Source organism: Rattus rattus, chromosome 6, assembly GCF_011064425.1.
Source record: "Rattus rattus isolate New Zealand chromosome 6, Rrattus_CSIRO_v1, whole genome shotgun sequence".
NCBI classification, from domain to species: Eukaryota; Metazoa; Chordata; class Mammalia; order Rodentia; family Muridae; genus Rattus; species Rattus rattus.
In genome coordinates, this window is record NC_046159.1 from 150,833,266 (window position 1) to 150,856,104 (window position 22,839).

At 46.1% G+C, this 22,839-nt stretch overlaps 2 protein-coding genes across 3 annotated transcripts in view; one reads left to right on the plus strand and one right to left on the minus strand.

Annotated features, from left to right (window-relative positions):
* The window catches only part of Fbxl13 (F-box and leucine rich repeat protein 13), a 190,702-nt gene that overhangs the window by 72,930 nt on the left and 94,933 nt on the right, over positions 1-22,839 (minus strand). For both annotated transcript variants that reach the window (XM_032907076.1, XM_032907075.1), the window contains exons 10-11: positions 5,641-5,693; positions 985-1,085 (exon numbers count right to left, since the gene is read on the minus strand). In XM_032907076.1, the coding sequence (XP_032762967.1) occupies positions 985-1,085; positions 5,641-5,693 (154 nt within the window). The remainder of the gene's footprint in view (positions 1-984; positions 1,086-5,640; positions 5,694-22,839) is intronic.
* Positions 8,900-22,635, plus strand: Lrrc17 (leucine rich repeat containing 17). Its single transcript, XM_032907077.1, has 3 exons — positions 8,900-9,805; positions 17,686-17,841; positions 21,810-22,635. Exons 1-3 carry the CDS (start codon positions 9,019-9,021, stop codon positions 22,205-22,207), a joined length of 1,341 nt encoding a protein of 446 aa, XP_032762968.1. The 5' UTR covers positions 8,900-9,018; the 3' UTR covers positions 22,208-22,635.

A 22,839-nucleotide genomic window follows, 5' to 3' on the forward strand; every position in this document is an offset into this window, starting at 1 on the left:
AAGAATCTGGAGGAATTTCAAAAGAAGGCCTTGAAGAATTGACTAAAACGGGGAGAGACATGGCACTTTTCTGAAGTCTGCCCATTTGTGGAAGATTATTAGAGTCAGACGTAAAGAAACTGCCACCCAGAATTCTTCCTGTTTAAGCTTTTCCAAATGCCTTATTGTTAGTTTTCCAAGGATCTCAGAAAGTTATGCTCTCAAAAAAGTTCTTTCACAATGGCTTGAGAAATGTTTTCCCAAAGTCAAATTTGAACATCTCCCTGGGGTCAGATACAGTGCTTGGTGAGTCTCTCCATAGTAAATACTGAATCAGATATGTTTGCGTGAAGTTGAAGTTTCTGCCAGATTTTGTGCTTTCCTGTGCCCTTCCCCAGAGAAGGGTTGGCTAAGGAATAACAGCTACCACACCCCGGGCACATCAAAGTCAACAGGCAGTCAAAGCTCAGCAGTGTAAGCTCCCTGAGGGTAGAGCCATCTCAGTGAGACACATGAACACCTAGAACCTAGATAGACGGCAGTGTTCCCAGGTCAGGGAGGGGGCATGTCGGACTTCTGTTAGAGAAAGGTCCCAGATACCAGAAAGGAAGTTGGGATCCAGGTTCAAATGTCCAGGAAGAGGAGCAGAAAGTGACAGGAAGGTCTACCTCAAGCTACTGGGTATAGTCCTACAAGAGCGACAAAACCACTGGCCGAGAGAGACCAGTGACCAGCTGTACCTTCCAGGGAAGCAGAGTGCAGACACCAGCTCAGGGTCAGAGAGTTGTTGTCCCCTTATCATGCTGTCATGGGTGGGTGCTGATGATGGGGAATTATCTTTGAGGTCAACTAGAACAAGCCAAAGCCTAGAGGAGCACAGTATTCTCAATGGCATACACATGATACAAGTAGCACCCATCAGAGGGCAGATGAGCATGAGTTTGAGGCCAGCCTGGAGTACCTATGAGACCAGATTTCAACCAAACAAACAGCCAGAAGCATTACCTGGGCAGGAGTCGCATTGTCCGGTTGGTGATGGTTGTGTTGGATAGATTGAGATACAGGACCCCAGGACAGCCCTCGGAAATGTGTCTCATGGATTCATCCTGCAGAAGAGACAGAGGAGAATCAGACCAAACCCTCACAGGCCTCATAATGGCTCAATCGTCTCTTACCTCTCTTCCTGTCCCTGAAAAACATTCATACACAACTCGGCCCTTCATATACCTTGTTGTTACCCTCCTTTTTCTTTAGAAATGAAATTTCAACACCTCATGATGACATTTCATTAAAGTCCTGGTTTGTGACACGAATGCCACAGTGTGACTTTTGACTGTCCAGATAGAGAGATGTGGTCACAACCTGGCCTGTTTTAAAGTCATTCTAAAGATTGGAATGATATAGGCTCTCAACAGCTGGACTTCATTAAAAGCAAGGCCATGCTTAGCCCAAGCATGTCATCTGTCTGTGTGACAAAATTTCTGTGGCTCTGATAGAGATACATTTAAAGAGCTGGACGAATTTTCACTGAGTTTATGACAGTGCCAAGATGGTCTCTATATCTATATTTCAAAAGTAAAATGTAGACAATACACAAAGTGTACAGAGTGCACAAGTCCAGTGTTGGGATTGGGGTTAGGGAGGAAGGAGTGTGCGAGCGAAGGCTTCGGCTGGCGTGAGACTTGAAAGTCAATGAGGTCAAGCAATGGTCTTGAACTAAAGTTTAAAAAGACCAGATAAGGGTCAAGCTTTGACTGCAGTGGGCTACTTTGCATACAAAAAGTATCATTACTGTTCAGCATAATGGTGCATGCCTAGAATCCCAGGCCTGGGAAAGCTGAGGCAGGTGGATCACCTCGAGTTAACTGCCAACCTGGGCTACATAATGAGTTTCAGTCCAGCCTGAGCTACAGGGTGAGACCCTGTCAAAACAAAAGAGGGGAAAGCGGGGAGGAGATATAGGGGAGGGGAAACAGAGTTGACAGCAGGTTTTCATGTATCCAGTGATAGTTGATAATCTCCCTGCGATACCACCAGGTATCAGCGAGCTCTGAACACGAGCTTTCGCACATTTCAGCGCCATCTTTCCAGAGGAGAATCACCCCCCACAGGTATCCGTCTAGAGAGGGTGATCCTCACTAGTTTGGAGATGTGGCTTGGAGAATTCAGATGGGCAGAACAGCTGAGATGCCACTAGGGATGTCAAAACTTGATTTCCAGGGGCAGCAAGGTCAGCTTGATAGCCCATTCCTCACGATTCCTAAGATGTGTGAGTATTTACCATAACAAAATCCTGATGCATGGTGGTCGGTGGTTGGTCACTCAATGGATTATTTACTGGGCAGCAAATCCTGTCTTAAACAAGACACAGGGGTTCTGCACAGGAAAGTTTCTTCCTGCCCATGCCTTGTGTAGATAAGTGGGACTGTTGAAAAACTCTGTGCTCTCGGCACTGAGCTCAAGTCATTGGTAATTTTCTAGTCATTCAATCACCAAGTGTAGGATTCAGATACTGCAAATACAGTACAAGTTTCCTTCAAAATCCAAGGCAACCATCACTGTAAGTAGTGTCATACTTGAACGGGGACAAAACTTGTCTTTGAAAATGTTAGGTGTGTCAATCAAGCAGGACTCACAGACTGTGCAAGTGGGGTGGTCCAAGGCAGGTAAGAAAGCTGGCTTAGCCACCTTTGGAGAGGCCTCAGAAGAGACAAGGCCAAGAAGAGGATGGTTATGCCTTGCATGGTCCCCTTGAGCTGAGTCAGTCATCTATTCTCTGCCTTTGCCTTGGTGGAGTTGCTTGGTCATCCAAACAAGCCCAGACCACTCTCGTTCTCAGTACTTCAGAGGATGCTAGACTCATCCTTGAACTGTTTGAACACATAACACAACTGTTAGAGCATGCACACTACTGAGTGGCTTGTGACTCTGTCCTTAACCTGTCGGACTCAAATTCTTCAGTGTGATTTCTTTCGCACAGCAAGATCAGATAGACATATCCGAGCTCTTTGAATGGGTGTCACCCACATCTTTAAATATAAGCCTGTCTCCCAGCCTGCGTCTCAAAGGGAGGAAACAATAAAGTGGCACTGGATGAAATTACCAGCCCTTCATAGATCCCAAACTTGGACGAGACTTTGATGTTCACAAACTTGATGCAGATGGCTTTGGGTTGACTTTCCTGCTTGAAAAACCAAATTCGAAGAATGCAATTTTTGTGTTCATATGCAGAACTAATGCTCCCTGAGGCAAGAACTGAGAATCAACTCACATTAAAATTCCTTCTGACACCTAACGGGATAGCTCTAACATAGCGGGTGCTAAAAATACCCATAGAAGAGTGAATCCATTTCACAGCGGCCCCATCAGAAATCTAAAAAACTGAATCCTCATCAAATATCTAAAGACTATGACAGCAAAGATGGCCGTTTCTCCTGATGAAGAAGCCTTATGTACTTGACTGGTGGAGAAAGAGCCCAACCAGGGGGAAAGTAGATTTTTTTTTTCTCTTATGTGCTCTTTGTTCTGTCTGTTTATCTCCCAGTTTCCCGGGGATGCCCCTGAACATAGAGTGGCAGCGCGTTCATGGTGAGGCACAAGCCACCAAGAGGAGAGATGATTGATGGAGCTGAGAGCAGTTGCCTGCTGGGTGGGGACTAGACAACTAACTGAAGGCCTTATTTTTATATTAGGAGTTAACGTGGTATAAGGATCTTTGGACTTTTATACTTTATTTACTCATAAAATGTCTCCCATCTTTCAGGATGTTCTAACTGTTCTGCTCTGAAAAGAATAAGCTTCATGGGGAAAATGTAAAGAGTGGATTTTCTAAGGATCCCTGGTTCTAAAACTGGAGCCACAGCGTGAATGTAACCATATGAGTAGAAAGTTTAACTGCTGGGGGGGGGGGGGAGCTGGACTCACAGTGCCAACTCAGAAGTGAAGAAAATTAAGCCTGTCAGGGAAAAATGGAATTACAAGGTACTGAGAAGTTGAGAGAAAACGAGAGGTGATCTAATGGATGTGATTTCCCTTAAGGATATTGAAAATGTTGTAAAATTATTCATGGTACAGTGGCGTAATAATCGGCATATACCACAAATTATTGAACTCTTCTCTCTGAGTAAATGGTACCGTCAATCTGTTTTTATTTCTACAGAGGTACTTTTTTTAAAAGTCACTTCTTCAGAAATGTATGGGAAAGCCCAGTGGGGATGAAGGTGGTTTTAAAGGAGGAACAAAGGTAGCCAGGCTGGGTGGAGGGATGGGCGAGATGAGCATTATTCAGACGGACAGAAACATAGGCTCAAGGACAGAATGAAATGTCATTGTGGGGACCTGAGGAGAGTTAATGTTAAAACAGGGCAGACGTCTGAGAAGGGATGCCCGCAAACACGAGGCGTGTTGCTGTGTATAATGCTGGGAGGGATCTCTGAGGAACAAGTGTAGGTGTCCTGTCACCTGTGCCAAGGGCCTCAGCCTCAGCCTGGTGTTGACATGTGCTGAGTGTCTGCTTTCTCTGTCTCCTCAGAGACCTGTCCCTGGGTAGACCGAGTCTCCACTGGCTTCTATAAACCCATTTGCATTTCCTGGTCCCCAGCCCTTCTAACCCTGTCAGCCATTTTTCTGGAAACATTAGTTTATAGCTCATGCTCGTTTTCCCGTATCTTGTCCATTTCTCAGCTCGCCGCAGCTATATACCTCTGTCCCAGCATCCCACTGGAATGGGTTCTGTAAAAACCAGTGACCCTAACTCTCAGGTCAGCGCTTTTCTCATTTGGGCCACTCTCCAAATGTCTCCCCACCCCGTGTGCTTACATTAACTGAACCCATTCCCTTCTCTAAGCCCTGCTTGAGGTGACGGTGACTGCAAAGGCAAGGAACAAAGCTGGGGGCCATGGTGGCTCATGCCTTTAACCCCAGCACCTGGGAGGCAGAGGCAGTGAACCGCTGGGCCCAAGGCTAGCCTGGCCTGCATAGTGAGACCCTATCTCGAATGAACTAAAAAAGAAAAAAAGAGACAGTACTGCATGAGCAATGATAAGAAACTGCTCTGGACATCCGGGTCCATGGTCACCAGGACTTACTGTGTAGCATAGAACAAGAGGAGGGTACAAAGGGAGGCAGACTACAGAGAGTCTCCAGGGTGCACCCGCGTTAAGATAGTGTGGTTTTCCCCAGTAGTTTATAGATGATGAGTGGTGGAGGTGAGTTGGTCAGACCTGCCGTAGAGAGGGTGTAGTGTGCTCACGATGTGGAAGACGGATTAGGAGGAGAAGGACAAGGGAAAGGATGTCCCTTTCCATCTTCTTTGGCATGGTTCCTAACAGCCATGAAACACACCAGAATAAACCCATCATCCTGAGGGGGCCCAGTATTTTCTGTCTCCTATAAAAATGCATGAAACATAAACATGGCTCATTTTTCTGTAACCATTAAAGAGTTTCCATTTGCCAGAGGCTCCACCACCGAGCGCACATCCACAAGATGAATGATAGTATTGTGCACAGGGGGGTAGATGTTTTCGCCAACGTTTAACACAGTTTGATTTTTCCATATTCAGCTCCAAATGCACACACAGAATGCAGTCTACCCACTGGCTCTCCAGGGTGAGGGGTCTGGACCTCCATAAACAAAGATAGAGTAAACTCTCATACTCACTGTGAAAGACGGGCAGTCGGAGACGTTCAACTCTTGCAAGTTTTTGCAGTGGCCTAAAGCAAACAAGGAAGGCATCGCTAAACATCACACTGCAAACATTTAGTTTTCCACACTACATTCAATGCAACGTTTTCATTAAGAAGTAAAGAGAAATTTTGGCAAGAAATGTATTCTAAGTATGTGGGTTTCTCTGCTCAGGCAAATGATGTCTTTGGCTTAAAAACCCATACACACACATGTTTGTTATTGTTTGCAGAGTACAGGAAAAAGATGGGAAAAAAACTTTTCAATTTAAAAAATACTGTATCCCCGGGGGTTTTAGTTTGAAAATACTAGAAGAAAAATAATTTGTTTTAGTTGGTTGGTTTTGGTCTTTTTTGGTACATAGCTTTTCAATTCTTGTTCATGTGTGCTTATCTGTATGTATATGGATGTATGTATACATGCATGTGAATGACAAAGGTATTGTATATGGATGTATGTATACACGCATGCGAATGACACAGGTACTTATGTGTGTGTACATGGATGTGTGTATACACGCATGTGAATGACACAGGTACTTATGTGTGTGTACATGGATGTGTGTATACATGCATGTAAATGACACAGGTACTTATGTATGTGTACATGGATGTGTGTATACATGCATGTGAATGACACAGGTACTTATGTGTGTATACAAGGATGTGTGTATACATGCATGTGAATGACACAGGTACTTATGTGTGTGTACATGGATGTGTGTATATAGGCATGTGAATGACACAGGTACTTATGTGTATGTACATGGATGTGTGTATACATGCATGTGAATGACACAGGTACTTATGTGTGTGTACATGGATGTGTGTATACATGCCTGTGAATGACAAAGGTTAGTAGCCAGTGTTTCCTCACGCTATTGTTCAGGCCTCTCCCTGAACTTGGAGAGTGCTGACTCAGCAAGGCTAGGTATCCTGGGATCCTCCTGCCTCTGCCTCCCCTGGACCAGAATGACAGACGCTGACCACCATATCCAGCTTTTACGAGGTGTTGGGGACCAAGCTCAGGTCCTCACGCCTGTGTGGTAAGCACCCTACTGACTTTCCGGCCAAGCCGTCTTCCCAGACCCACTGTTTAGTTTTAGTTTTAAAATACTTTATTACATCTATTCACACATACACAAGGATGGAGAGGACTACACCATGACTACCTATACCTCTGCCGTCTAGATTATAATCTGCATTTCATGCTGGTTTTATTGCATGCCGTTCACTCATCTCTAAATCTACATTCTGCATTAGTTTTTGACGCATTTCAAAGCATGCTGCAGAAACACTTTTCCTGCAATAGTTCACATTCATAGTAAGTGAAATAAACTATTTGCTATGACTTTTTATTTTTACTTTATCTTTATTATTTTATTTTATTTGAGACAGGGTGTCTCTGTATAGCCCAGGCTGTCCTAGAACTCATTCTTGTGGACCGGGATAACCTTAACACCTGTCTCTGCCTCCCATGTGCTGGGACTTTTAAAGGCCTGTGCCACCACCACCCAGTTGTTAGGACTTTTTAAGTTAGACTGACATAGAAATTGCAATAAATTATAAAAAAGTGGAGGTTGAGAAAGGCCATCTGCCTTAATAGTTCTTGGAATACAGACCATTGCATGCCTCAAGGAAGATAAGACACACAGACAGACAGCTAGACTACACACTCAGCACCTTGAGAGACGCTTTGGGGGCGGACCCACAGATGCAGACTGTGAGGACCACTTGAGGCCAAGCAGTGGGACGGCACTCTAGGTGGGCGGGGCCTCGCTAGACAGGAAAAGCAACAGGAGGTGGCCCTGGCACTCAAACTAGAATAAATCTCCTCTCAATCAAGCGTACTTCATTGTCTGCCACTAATAACCAGACAGCCGGACACTAACATCAGACACACTATCTGCTGTAAGCTACTTTATACTTCTTCCTTTGCCAAGGGTGGCCTCCGTCCTAAGTGAGATATGCAAATGAGAAGCACTTCCCGACTGTTTTCACCAAAGGGAAAGCCGTACTCGACTCGTGCAGACCTGGGCTGATGAACACTGTGGAGAACCACAAAACAAGAAAGGCGGATTGGAGTACTTGGCATGGGGGTCACAGAGAAGCCCTCGCTATGGTGGTGGCATTGAGGCCAGACCTATAAGAGCGTAGCTGGGACAGGGCCACTTATTCTAAGCATTTCTGGGTCCACACTCAACATGAGTGGCTGAATGAAAAACGAGGGCCGAGAACGTGATAGCTTCCAGTTAAGGTTGAGGAGAAGGGTTTCATTGGAGATGAGAGAGAGAGAGAGAGAGAGAGAGAGAGAGAGAGAGAGAGAGAGAGAGAGAGAGAAAGCGCCACGGAGCCCACACTGAACATGGCCAGCAGAATAGACCAGGCAATGAGAGGGTGGGGACTGTGATGGGGACAGAAGTGACATAGGGGCAAGAGAGGGCCAGGAGCTGAGGACCAAGAGAGAAGCCGAGAGAACAGAGAGAGCCAAGACAGCGCATGGACAAAATGGTGAGGTTATATATAAAAGAGAAGCCGAGGGAAGAGAAGTAAACTTGGGGTGGTGGGGTGCAGCTGGAGAGATCTAGGGTGGAGCGTGGGATGAAGCAAGCTGAGAGGAAGGGGCTCTACAGCAGGTACTTAGGATGCTGAGAGAGCCTAGCAGCCAGTGGCCAGCATCCGCTTTGATATGTTAATAATATGGTCATTAACAACCTCTTTATAATATGTTAATAATCGGTTAGTCTTCTGCCCAAGGTTTCTTTGGGACCTGACAGTGGCGACTAGGAGAGACTGAAGGGAAAACACCTAAGCCCAGGAAGGTCATGTCTCCATGGCTGTGCATCTCAGGGACGGCAGGAGAATTTCTTTAAATTCTAGATCCACAGGATGAGGAACGCGTTGGAGTGTTCACAGGGCTGAGTCCTAACAGTTGAGAACTTCCCACGGGCTAGGCACTGGGCCCCTTTCATCTGCCCAGGGACCGGAAGCTAATATAACTCCATTTTACAGATACCGAAGATGAGGTTGGGTACAATCTAGCAGGACAGAGAGTCTTGACTCTAGCTTAAGGTCCAAGCATGTATACTAACTAAACCAGGCAAGTAAAAGGTAAAGAACTGTCTATAGCACTTTTCGCCCACTTAAACTAGCAGCCTCAGAAAAAAATAAATAAATCTGCTCTTTCTGTCATATGCTGATCACTCTTCACTTTCTTCTGTCCCACTTAGGAGCTCTGTGCACCCCGGCTGGGCCCTACTCTCCCCGACCTGTGCTTGCTAAGGCTACCCAAACTTGGAGTTCAAAGAAGACTTTCTTGTTCCATCTGCCTGGGTGGGGCCAGCTGGACGTCAGAATGCGCGTGGCGGCCATCTTGCTTCTGTTCTGCCTTTGCAGAACTGCTGAGCCTCGCAAGCCCAGCCCCGGGGCTTTGAGAAGCCAAGGCCATGCCAGCCGCAGCCGCAGCAGCCGGGCAGGTGGCGGCAGGAGAGGCTCCAACCCAGTCAAACGCTACGCGCCAGGCCTTCCTTGCGATGTGTACACATATCTCCACGAGAAATACCTCGACTGCCAAGAAAGGAAACTAGTCTACGTGTTACCCGACTGGCCTCAGGATTTGCTGCACATGCTGCTAGCAAGAAACAAAATCCGAGTGTTGAAGAACAACATGTTTTCTAAGTTTAAAAGGCTCAAGAGCCTGGACCTCCAGCAGAACGAGATCTCCAAAATTGAGAGCGAGGCGTTCTTCGGTTTAAATAAGCTTACCACGCTCTTGCTGCAGCACAACCAGATCAAGGTGCTGACGGAGGAGGTGTTCATTTACACACCTCTCCTGAGCTACCTGCGCCTTTACGACAACCCCTGGCACTGCGCTTGTGAGCTAGAGACACTCGTTTCCATGCTGCAGATTCCACGGAACCGGAATTTGGGGAACTACGCCAAGTGCGGAAGCCCGCCAGCACTGAGAAATAAAAAGTTGCTGCAGCTAAAGCCCCAAGAGCTATGTGATGAAGAGGAGAAGGAGCGACTGGACCCCATACCCCAAGTATCCGGGGTACCCGCAGTCATCAGGCCGGAAGCAGACTCCACTCTGTGCCACAATTACGTGTTTCCCATACAAACGCTGGACTGCAAGAGGAAAGGTGAGAGTGCCTCTCCTCTTTTGTTTCTGCAGGCTGTTAGGAAATGTTTCTCCCTCCCTGCACCCCATGGTACCTGGAGATGTCTGACGGGAGGCATCCTTCAACAGTAATGGAGTGTACAGAGCTCAGTTCAAAGCAGTTGGTAACTAGGGGGCGGCAGAAGAAGATATACTAGCTAGGCTGGTAAAGTCCCTGGCCAGCAAGTACCGAACCCTGGGTTCAATCCCCCGACCCACATAACTGGGCAGGGTGGCACCCATCTGTAATGCGAGCACTTGAGAAAGAGAGACTAGAGGATCTGAAGTTCAGGATCATCCTGGACTACACAGTGAGTTGAAGGATAGCCTGGGCTACATGTACACTGCTACAGAACACACGCTCTTAAAAACAATGCACATGACCCCCAACAAAACAAAGCATAAGCAAATGAAAACCAGTTCAAGGCTGTCCTCAGTCTCCTGGGAGGCTGGAGGCCGGTCCGGGCTTCGTGACGCCCTGTTTCAAAACCAGGGTCTGTGCGGGAGAGAAGGGGTAAGAGCACGCACTGCTTTTCAGAGGGCGGACATTCAATAGCAGCACTCATATGAGGTGGTTCGGGGGAATCCAGTGCCTCTGGCTTCCATGGGTGTCCGCCCACATGTGTCACATGCACACATGATGAAGAAGTAAACAAACATTTACATAAAGAGAAGACAGTGGGGTTGGGGAGCTCATTCATTTGTTCAGGGAAAGGTCTGGCAGTAAGGAATTCCTTTCATCTTGAACCTGATTTATCTTGGGCACAGAGCAGATACCCTCTATACAGTCTGACTTACACCAGTTATGTAAAGCACATGCGTCTCGTGGGGAGACGTGCTCCAGGGCAGAACGTGTGCAGCACAGCCCCAGCGCTGAGTCGGGGGTGGAGGCCCAGCAGCCTGCTGATGGTGTATATTCCACTCACCCAGTCCTGTGGTTTTCACAGGCTGGTGCAACCCCACATCTTAGATCTTCCCGAATTGTCCGGAGGGAACAAGAGTTAAGTCATTTAACAATATTTCGCTTAAGGTTTATGAGACTGGGGAACTCTTTCTAGACTACCCCCTAGTGTCTGGTAGGCCTTCTGTCCCACACAGTCCTGCACAGCGCTGTGCAAGATAAAGTGACGAACTAAGAACGAACGGGAGAGTTTAGAAATGCTAACGATGTGATGTGTTGGCAAAGACCGACTATCAAAGAGTAACCCACGAACTGATAATGTCTTTATAATACCAAGCCTTATGACGAACTTAGAGCCAGATGTCATTGGAGTAGAGTCAGTTTGAGCATGCTACAAAGGTCTTCCATACATCTTAGGGGGTGTTGTTCGTTTGTGTCTTTTGTTTGTGTTTATTTGAGGGCTGGGTCCAAGAGTAATTTGTTTGCTTTTGGCCAAAGCTTGTCGCTTTCTCCTGGACTCTGAAGTGGGGGTGGTCAGGCCAGTCTGAGACAGGTAGCTGTGTGCCTACAGGAGTCACGGTAGACCAGTGATAACAACCAGGACTGGCCAGGCTGGGCTCCTCCGATTTTGGAGAAAGTCCTCACTAACTGAAAATCTAGCAAATGCCAGGTACCCTCCCATGTATCCGTGCTGTCAACTTTCCTATCCCCATTTAGACATTGGGGGTGGGGGGCAGCTTGGGAGGTCCCATCAGTCAAACGAGGTTTCCCAGTTAAACCAAAGAACAAAGATGGGAATCTTGATTACCCAAGCCAGCACTTGCAGTCTTCCAGAGTTAATCTGACTGTATGCAGACAAGCTACTACTACGTGAGAATTCTAGAAAGCACTAGAGAATTCTAGAAGGCTCGACAGGTGCCGTTTTGCCAAAGCGAGGTTGTGGGGAATGAGCACTTAGGAATGGTTTGTGATGAGCTCTTGGGAGTTATGTAGCAAAGGATGTTCTCTGAGCTTTCTTTCAGATTGCCTAGACTTCGGGTTGAACCCCGGGTTTAGAATACTTCCTGCTACTGAGGTTCCGTCCCCACCTTAGCTGAACCTGTATTTGCTACACGGGCTGTCCAGAGAGTAAATATGTAGGGTTGAGCTCACTAGTTATCTGAGAAGAATGCTATCCACGTAAAAGGCGTGTAAGGGGCTGGAGAAATGGCTCAGTGGTTAAGAGCACTGACTGCTCTTCCAGAGGACCTGAGTTCAATTCCCAGCAACCACATGGTGGCTCACAACCATCTGTAATGGGATCTGATGCCCTCTTCTGGTGTGTCTGAAGACAGCGATAGTGTACTTATATATAATAAATGAATAAATCTTAAAAAAAAAAAAAGACGTGTAAGGCTTCATAGCAAGACTACGGACACTGTGCTCTGAGAGGTAAGAGTTAAGTTGCGTGTGGTGACCGAGGCAGGTGGATATCTGTGAGTCTGAGACCATCCTGGACTACACAGTGAATTCCAGGATAGCCAGGGCTATGTAGAGAGACCCTGTAAAGAATCTCTCGACATTTTGGATTTCTCCAAAATCAGGGGTGGTGTGCGTGAGAGATAAAGACAGAGGGCTCCCTTTTCATTGGCTTCCTAGTCTTGGGCCACCAGCTCCACCACCCCTGCCGACGAGCACAGTTCTTATTTTGTCTCTTCCTATAAAAACATTTCTTTTTCTCTTGGCAAACATCGGCTATAAAACATATTTTATTGCTTTCCCTTTGCAACTTATTGTTGCCTAAATATAATCTTCTAAAAATATCCCTCAAATTAATCCTCTCTGCTGCAAAACTGCAGGGAACCCGTATGAGGAAGAGAGCTCACGGTATATAAATTTAGCATATATAACACTGAGTCATGTATTAAAGGACAACTCGAGTCCCTCCAATTGCTAGTGACTGTGTAAAATCCAGGGCTTATATTTTCATTTTTTATATGTTGATACGCGGTAGCAATTCTGTGTTGATGAGATACGGTGTGATGTTCTAATCAGGGAGTGTGATCTTCAGAGGAACTGGTTTACCCCACACCTCAGGCAGGTGTTGTTGGTGTTGGAAGCAGTCAATGTTCTCTCTCCCGGCCACTTGAGATGTACAGCTGTTGTCAACCACGTTTATGCGTCCTTGTTTATACTAGCACGTTAGAGCAATCCCTCCTGCCCACCTTCACCCTTGGGTCTGCCGACTACTCTCTCTCCATCCCCACAACCAGGCACAGCCTCTAACAGCCTCTAATTCTGGAATGCATAATGAAGGCTCGTTAAGACGTTTCATAATTAACTATAAATGTCTCACTGCGGTTTATATAAGTCCATTAATGCTATTCACCATTTATATTTTTTATTATAGATTCCTATTTTTAGTCACATTCTTACTGGGCACTGGATGATAAAACACTTGAGCTGTCTTCCTTTATCCCTTCAAAGCAGTAACATAAACAACTTTAAAAGAAATACACGGCAGTTGAAAATCATGGCTAGAACTCCAATAGGACAACTTTAACCTACTCTAATTTCTTTATTTTGTTCCATAAATCGTAACAAATCTCAAATACTAAAAAAAAAAAAAGAAATGGTCAGTAATGTTCATCTGTAGGTCCCCGGTGGAGTGTACCAATGTTTTTGATAGGTACTTTACATATGTTACACAAAATATAGGATCTCAAGAAACCTAAGGTTTGCCATTGGGAGGGGGGACGACACTAGCAGCAACATTATTGAAGAAAGGGCACTGTCGGCCGCTCCCAGCACTAAGTGACAAAGCCGGCCACCATGCTCTTCTATCTCTTCCTTCAAGACTGGGTATATCCACTATGCCATGAATTTACTCATGCCTTCTGTGTGCCTCCTCCCAACTTCAAACTCTCCCCCTGAGCGCTATTCAAGAGCCTGCAATATGGATCCTTCCAGTGAGGGAACTCGGCCTTTCCCAACAGACTAGCAGTGACTCAGACGTGTGCAGGGGACCGACTTGTGCCAAATCAACCACAGAGAACTCAAAGATCACTATTTTTGCCTTAAACATCTGACAGCAAGAAAAAAAATAATAGCGTTATTCATAAGACAGCAGGCGCTTTGCCAACAAAACTCAGCCTTTCAAAGGGAGTGTGTGTGGGGTTGGTTGAAAGGCATACTTATGCCATATTGAGGTGACTGGATTTGCCAAGAACACAGGAAAGCACGAGTGCTAAAAACCAATTTTAGCTTCGCATTTACCAGAATAATTTACTAGTGTTACTTTGAACGCTAGGAAAAATTATACAGGTAAATTGGCCCCAGCTGCATCGGACGTCAATCTGCCCCTGATTTCAATGATAACTAAGAAATTTTAGTTTCTAATAAACAAGCTTATGTGTGTCTCTTTAACTACTACCAAGTCTTCAAATCATTTCTGAGGCTGCTGACAACCAAAAGTCTACTAAATGGGAAAAATTATGTGAGGAGAATTTCTCAATTTCCTCTTCACAGTAAGGTTCGTTAGAGGAGCAGAGCTCTTAAGAGCTGGCTGTAGATACAGCATCTCCTGAGCTGTTTGTCAAGAGTGTGGCCTGCGATTGCAAACTCAGAGGTGGAGGCAGGGGGATCAGTTGTTCAAGGCCTTCCTTGTTCAAGCAGCAGCAAGTTTCAGGCCAGACCCTATCCCAAGCCTTCTCCTCCCCTACCTCAAACCATTTTTGATTCATGGTAAATGTGAGCTCTGGATGCCACATGGCATGTGGTCTAGGAATGAAGACATTGACGGAGTGTCGCTTTGACTTGTCTGCTCTCTACCGGGGGCACACAGCTTGCCTCAACTTTGTAACTCATTCACATTCGAGGCAAAAACACCACTGTTTTTTTCCTCCCACTACCACCAACGACGTTTCTCGTTTGTCTCTAGGTCACTAGAAGAGCTCTCGGTTTGCATCTCCTGTCACTTGTGGATGCTGTTTCCTTTCGGGAGTTTGCTGACAACTCCAGAGCTGTCTTTTTCTGGTACCCACAAGCCCCTTGCTTACGCTGGGCTTCGGGGTGTTCTTACACACATCTTTTCTACCCGTCGATTTGCGGCTAGCCCACTTTCGGCTTGTTTTACAGTGGATTTTCTGTCGTCTATCCTCAAGTCTGGTCCAGTCGGCAGGTTCTGGACAATAGGCTTTCTGCAACTGAGGGGGTGCTGGCTCTGGTGATGGGGATGCCCGGTACCCACTAAAGGACACTGGTTTTGATTTACTGACTGTACCTGTGACCTTTTCCTCCCCAACATATGTGTATGTTGTACGTGGGGGTTCTAGGCAGGCAGACAGCACATGAAACAGAAGGCCAACACAGACAGACAACACAGTGGTAGTGGCGTAGGTACTAGGTTAGAATGTTTACACTGTGACCATGTTACTGTGGGTAAATGACCTAACTTCTTTTTGCCCCATTTTCACACCTGTGAAATGAGGTTTATAATGGGGCTTATACAGTTCTCCTCATTTGTCAAGAGTGCTTAGATCAGGAGCACACAGATAGTAAGGGCCCAACAAGAAGGGGAAAGGAATTCAAGGAGGTTTGATTCAAGAGGGTGTACTAAGGAATCTAGAAATGAACTCCAATACCACCCCATTAAAGACCAGGGTTGGGACACAGCTCAGGCACTTATGTGCTTGCCACGAAGGCGTAAGGTCCTGTGTTCAAGCCTTAGTAGCCATGTAAAAAGCTGGGTATGGTTGTACACGCCTATAATCCCAGCTCTAGGGACACAGAAATAGGCAGATCCCAGGGGCCCACTGTCCAGCTGGCCTAGCTCAACCAGCAAGTCCAGGTCTAGCAAGAGACCCTGTCTCAGAACAGTAAAATGCGGGCATTTCCTGAGGAAGAGCAGCTGAGGTTGACTTCCAGCCTTCACAATCATGATGTACATCCAGAAGACAGAAGACGCACACACAGGAACACACACACACACACACACACACACACACACACACGAACACGCACGCACGCACGCACAAAGGGCCATTATGAGGGAAAAAAAACTAAGTTCAAGTCACTACATGTAAATATTCCTGGGGCTAAAATTTCCCAAGTCCTAAGTTGTTACTTTTAATTGATGTTCCATTCTTATTTTGTTAGATATATTCACAATTCAACCATTCTGTACCAAAAGCAGCAGTGTGGTAAGTGAATGCCACTTTTCATAAATGTGTTTTGCAGTTCCTGGCTCTAAGAATTTCTGCTTCCTGGGGGCCGCCCTACTCTGCAGATGTCAGTCGGGCTGGTCATTTTAATGCTGCTTCGTGAGAACAAGTCTGTTTCCCACCAAAGGCGACAACTGCACTCAGAAAAATTAACTCGTCTTCTGGAAACTAAAGAGCAAGTCTCGCAGTAAAACACAACGTAGGAGAGATTGTTTTCGAAAAGCATGATTTAAGGATAGAAAATAAAGAGCAGAAGCAAAATCGAGATGAGCCTCGGTTTCTTATTCTCTCTGAGGACATAACCCTGGCTCTCCCGTCATGCCGCTGCTCCTAGCTTGCTCTTTCTGAGAATCCGGTTACTGCAGGAACAGAAAGCTGTGGGAGTGGTAAACTCCACCTCAGGAGTTAAGTGGGTGAAAAGTTATCAACTCATGCATGAATTTTTAGCATTTAAGAAAAGCGAAAATAAGATATGGTGACCTCCTTTTCCTACATTGGTACAGAAGGGCTGAATTGTGAATATATCTAACAAAATAGTAATAAATATTAATTAAAAATAACAGCTTGGGATTTACGGATTCTTAGCCCCAGGAACATTTACAATGTAGTGACTTGGACTTAGCTTTCTCTTTCCTCTTACACACACACACACACACACACACACACACACACACACACACACACACACACACACACACACGGTCAGCCAAGAACTGAAAATATTAAGTAGAAAATTCTAGAAATAAACCACTTGTAAGCAACTTATTAAAGCAGGCTTGTAATTGCTGTTTTCCTGTGTGGCGTTGTTGCTGATCCCTTACTGCATTGCCACACGCATGTGCGCACAGGGCTTGGTTGCTGTCTCTGGTTGTAGGCATCCACTGTGACCTTGGGATGCTTCTCCTGAGGATAAGGGGGCTGTGTGCCACGGTTTGGGAGCTCGGGAAGGTCAAGAGTGTGGTGTTTGTGGCAGCCACGTGCCTGGGATCGTTTGTTGGCACAGGCAGCCTAAAACATGACATCGTAACAGCACGGCAACAAGGACACAGCATCTTCATTCATTCATAGTCACCGCATCCCCCGCCCCAGACCGGAAGCAAGGAGAGTTAGCTTCCAGATGGCAGTCCATGCATTATCAAGGGAAACCAACCTCCAAGAAGCAACTGAAGCAGAGACTGTGGAGGAAGGTTGGCTTGCTTAGTTTGTTTTTTCAAACAGCCGGGACCACCGGGCCAGCAGAGTTTCTACCCTTACGTGGCAATCGTTAAACGTCCTGTAGATTGTCATATTCTGTAGGTCTTTGCTGGTCCGAAACTTAGTATGTGTCTTATGCAGGCCTAAAACTTGCAGCAACCTCCCTGCCCTCCCTCACATGCTCTACCAGGCCCAGCCTTTTGGGTCATCAAGATGGAGTCTCTGCTTCCGGATGACTCAACCTTCAAGGGTCTTCCTCTTCATTAGTTCCTGTCTCTGCAGCTAGGGGTTCCTCTGGCCCCTCCCTTGGCCCCACCCTCTAGGTGGGATGCGTATGATTTGGTTCCAGCACTACCAAGGCTTATTTGTGTTTTCTCTGGCAACAGCCACCCACCCCGCCTCCCCGCCCCCCCCCTCACCTCCCCTGTCCCCGCCCCTGCCCCCCCCCCCTCCCCTCCCCTCCCCCTGCCCCCCTGCCCCCCCCCCGCCCCACCCCTGCTAAGCTGTCGGGTTTAATAGAAAATAGGAGGCAGAAAAGCTTAACCTAAACACTGTTCATTTTTCCAGAGCTGAAGAAAGTCCCAAACAACATCCCGCCAAACATTGTTAAGCTGGACTTGTCATACAACAAAATCAGCCAGCTCCGGCCCAAGGAGTTTGAAGACGTTCACGAACTCAAGAAGTTAAATCTGAGCAGCAATGGCCTGGAGTTTATAGACCCTGGTAAGTTACACTGCAGGGTCCTTCAGGTGGGTGGCAACACTGAGGCAAACGCCATTTCGTCAGTGGTGCCTCTTCTGTGAGAACACCTAGAGTAAACACCATTTAATTTAAAAAAATAAGTTCAAAGAGTATGAATTTTAAGAAAGCATGATGTTGAAAATAGGGCTTGTTTGACACTTAGAAGGGTGTGGCAAAGTATTGCTTTACTAAGGGTACAGTACTGTCCAGGCATACCTACGTGTCCAGGGTCTTTGTTCCAGGAACTCTCTCAGACACCAAAATCCCCTTGGTAAAATGACATGCATTGCCCCCCTTTATACTTCAATTGTTCTTACTGATAATAGTTATTTAATGAACATGCTATATAAACTCTCATTACACTGCATTGCCTAAGAAACAGTGACAAGAAGAGAAGTCTAGTGAGTGCACTACAAATTCAGAACAGATGCCGTTTTTTCCCAGCTACTTTTAATCTGCGGTTAGCTAAATCTGCAAATACAGAATCTGACAAATGCAGGACACTGACTACACAGGACTAAGCCGTGTTCACTCAGTCAGCCCAGATGACAGAGGCACTTGGAGAGTAGCTGTGTGTACGTGGTCGGGGTGGAGGGCCTTGCACAGTATGGACCGGAGTGGTCCTGGACTTCTTACTCCTGCCCTGACTTCTCAAGTGTTCGTATCACAAGACTCAATATCACCCCGTACAGTGATGGCTCCGTTGGTAAATTGGCTGCTGCATAAGCACAAGGAGCTAAGTTCAGATCCCCTGCATCTGTGTAGAAGCTGGGTGCGAGGGCACACAGGTATAGCCTCAGCACTGAGGAGAGGACAGAGCTCATTGGCTAACAACCCTAGCCAAATGCACGTGTCCGGTCCCGTGAGAAGTCCTCTTTCAAAAGTAAAATAGAGATCTGATGTTGGCCTTTACCTCCAGACACACACACAGACACGCACGCACACACATACATATGTCATACACACACAATAGTAATTTGTAAAAATAATAAACGTATGAAAATGTAATAAAAGGCAGGATATACCGAGTGAACGTGTAATGCTTTTAAAATGGAAATTCGGATTTGACTTTTGGGGGCCATTCATTAAACCTCAACTTGTTTAACATAAATTCAAAACTGACTGCTGAACACCAGGCTCATAAACTCAGATGAGACATGCTCAAGTCAGGGTAAGATTGGTTACTCACGCACCTAGATCAGAATCGGTTCTCTTCGCCCTGCGAGCCTCCTCACTACTTGCTAAGTACTTGCTCTGGTGGGAAACAAACTGAGTGGAGTATGTTAGGCAAACACTGGATCCAGAAGGAAGGGGGCTGCCGACTCTCTGCTAGGCCATCTGTCACACGCATATTTCGGTCATCTGTCACACGCATGGCATGTTTCTTTGCAGTGTGCTTGCCGTCTAAGGCCCAGCTATAAAATGATCAGTTATCAGTACAGTATTTGTTATAATACAACAATGCAGCAAAGAGCTGGAAACATTTTGAGCACAATTGGTTTTCCTATGCTTAAAAATAGAGCAATTACTATTCTGCCTGCGTGTGCTTGTTCATGTGTGTGGGTGTACACATGTGTAGAGGTTGACAGTGAGTGTTTACTGCAATCACTCTCCCCTTTATTCTCTCAGACAAAGCTTCTTACGGAATCTTGAGCTCACCAATTGGCAAGTCCCAGGGTTCAATACCCAGTACCAACACACACACACACACACACACACACACACACACACACACACACACACACACACACGCACGCAGGCACGCACACACACACAATGCAGATGACTTTTAGAGCTTTTGTTAAATAAATTAAAATGCCAATTATTATTATATAGCCTCAACTAAATGTGTTATAGCAGGGAACAGACATGCTATCACAATGATTCAGTCACAACAGACTATGGGACATAAAGAGCCTTCCTCCTCCCTCCCCCTCCCTCCCTCCCCTCCCTCCCTCCTAACCTCCCTTTATTTAGTTCAACCCAAGAGAAGCATTTTCACAAATAAGTTTGTGTTGGGCCAAGCACCAAGTAATTTTGGTGGTTAGTCCTTTAGAACAAAGGAAAATGGATCTTAGAATTTAAATAAGACAAAATTAACTGAACCAGTTTGAAAGTAAAAGGCCTACTGTGTTTCGGGATTTTTGAAATGAAGCACCACCCAATGACTTCCTTAAGAATTTAGGCTGCCTCGTGAGCCCATGTGGGGCACCAGGTTGTAGAAGACTTGGTGACAGTCTAGTAAAATGCAGGGCGTCAGTGGAGAATGGGGAAAAGCTCCCCAGTAAGAGTTTTACTTCCTTCAAGGGGTAAAGCGGACTCTCCCAGGGATCCTAGACACATTCACTTTCGTAACTGTAGTTCTTCTGAACGTGGGATTACGTATTTACACAGGCTCTCGATTTGGAGGGTTGTTTCCAGAAAAGTGAATTTGTGATGGCCTGGTTTTAGAATTTTAGCCAATGAGCCCCAAAATGCCAAAATTTCAGAACTATCATCACAAGATGGATCTGTCTCCTAGCCCTAGTTCCGCAGCCTTCTCCCTGGCCCAAAATAGAAAGTAGTCTGTTTGGGGCTTCGCCCAAGAAGGGATGATATGAAAATAGTTACTAGTATCAGTGCCAAGCTTAATTCCAGACGCAAAGTAAGGATGCTGTGTTCTAACAAGGGCATTGTGGAAGAGTAGGTGAGAGTGTCCGAAACAGAGACAAAGCCTCAGAAGCTGCGAGTGGCCTGTGGACTTTGGAGTCTGTGGGGGGCCTTTGGTCATAGAGCACTGCTCTGTTTCTTGTGAGTTACTTGGTTCTAATTTCTCAGCATCCGGCTAAATCAAATGCATATGCAGCCAGCGCTGATAGCCACCATTGCTTACCAAACTCAACCAGATGTTTTTAAAAACATGGGTAGAAATTATTTGGTTTGGAACTGTACAAAAATAGACTCTCACCACCAGAGCCACTAAACTGGAAAAGATTATTGTTTTAGGCATTTTTTTAGAAATCACCAATAAAATAAACTATGAGGCTGCATGGTTTCCACACTTGCGCGCTAAGGTCTTATATTTAACACACTTACCTGATTTGTGTGACCCCTTTATGCAACATTCTTCCCAGAAAAACGCACTTTTCTGAGACATTCAGAGCACTGTGCAGACATTACAATGTGTCAACGCCCCCTGCAGGCCCTCCCCATGTTCCTGAGAGGTGATTTTTAAAAACTAACTTAAAACCGACTTTTTCAAATAAAATATCACACACTAGTCTGTCTAATCAAGGGAAAGCTTTGTTTGATAAAAATATATTTCACGTATTTTGCATTTCTTCATATGTTCAGTAAGGAGGACACACCGAGAAACAAATCTCCTGACCCAGAAATCCTCTCCATGGAGCTAGTGAGGAAGAGAGCACTTTCCATATTGAGTAAACATTACACCAAAATGTGGCACAAGTCACAGGCAGAGACTAACAGGTTGCAGTTAGAAAGCCATCTGTGTGGGTTGTAAGGACTCAGGTAGATCCTACCCACCATGCGCACGTTTTCACGATAAAGCAACAGCGAGCTCATCCTCAAGTAAGAGGGCCTCGCAGAGAATTTTTAATCACGAATGTGCCTGTTAATAGGCTGACTGCCTGGTTTAGCTCCGTATCTTTATGCAAACACCGCCACACTTCTTTCTTCATGACAGGAAGTAGCTTGCAACTAGAAGCCAGGCCTTAGCAAAGGTAGCTTCCTTCTCTCTCACTAGTACTGAGGAGCAGGGTGTGACGTCCCTTGATGGGTTCTGTCCAGTCTGGGGAAACACTGAGAGTCACACATGTGCTGAAGGAAATGCTGTGACCCGGAGAGCCGAGCCTCTTACTGGAATCTGTGTTTGGCGGTGTGACGGACACATCGGGTGCGGCCGTACAGTTCCCCTCCCACTGATTAACGAGCGTTCTGTCTGTTTCTAGCTGCCTTTTTAGGGCTCATACACCTAGAAGAGCTCGACTTGTCAAACAACAGCCTGCAGAGCTTTGACTACGGGGTGTTAGAGGATCTGTACTTCCTGAAACTCCTATGGCTCAGAGGCAACCCTTGGAGGTGTGACTACAGCATCCACTACCTCTACTACTGGTTAAAGCACCACTACAACGTCCACTACAACGGTCTGGAATGCAAAACGCCGGAGGAATACAAAGGGTGGTCCGTGGGGAAGTACGTTCGGAGTTACTACGAAGAGTGCCCCAAAGACAAGCTGCCGGCCTACCCTGAGACGTTTGACCAGGACACGGAAGACGATGAGTGGGAAAAAATACACAGAGATTACCCGGCCAAGAAGCATAGAGTGAGAATCACCATAGTGGGATAGATAACCGTGGAACCGTTCCAGCCAGACCCAGCTGCACAGCGCTGTGCTGCGTGGGAAAACCGTCTGTTTACATTTGGGTTAATCGTGATGCCTCTTTCCGGAGGGTTATCCAGGAGCGTCCCCTGATTCTTAGCTTGTGGCGATTTGAATGATCTAGGGAGACCTGCTCAGCTGTGGGTCAGACTCCCGTTTCAGGAGCACACGGTGGGCCAGGACTGGTGGTATATGTCCACAACCCCAACAGTAAAGCTGAGGCAGGAGGATCACGATGCCAACCTGGGCTACGAAGCCAGAAGCAGTCTCAAAATAGCCAATCTATTCCACACTGGTGACTCGAGGGAGTTGGTTCTTAATGATGGCATTAGAATTTTATAGTGTCTTGTATATGTTTTTAATGGCTTTTTGAAATAAAAGTTAAAAAAAAAAAACAAGGTTCATCTTTACATGTCTTTCTGTAACTCCTTATATATTCTTTTAGAAAGTGATAGAAATGAAACATCACAATGAATTGCCGCCCCTTTCTCTTGTCGAGCCTCTGCTGTTATTGATCGATGAAGTCAATTTAAGCATTTATAGGTTTGCATTCCTGTACGTTCCAGAGGAAGGTCCTGATAACCCAGTTCTCAACCGCT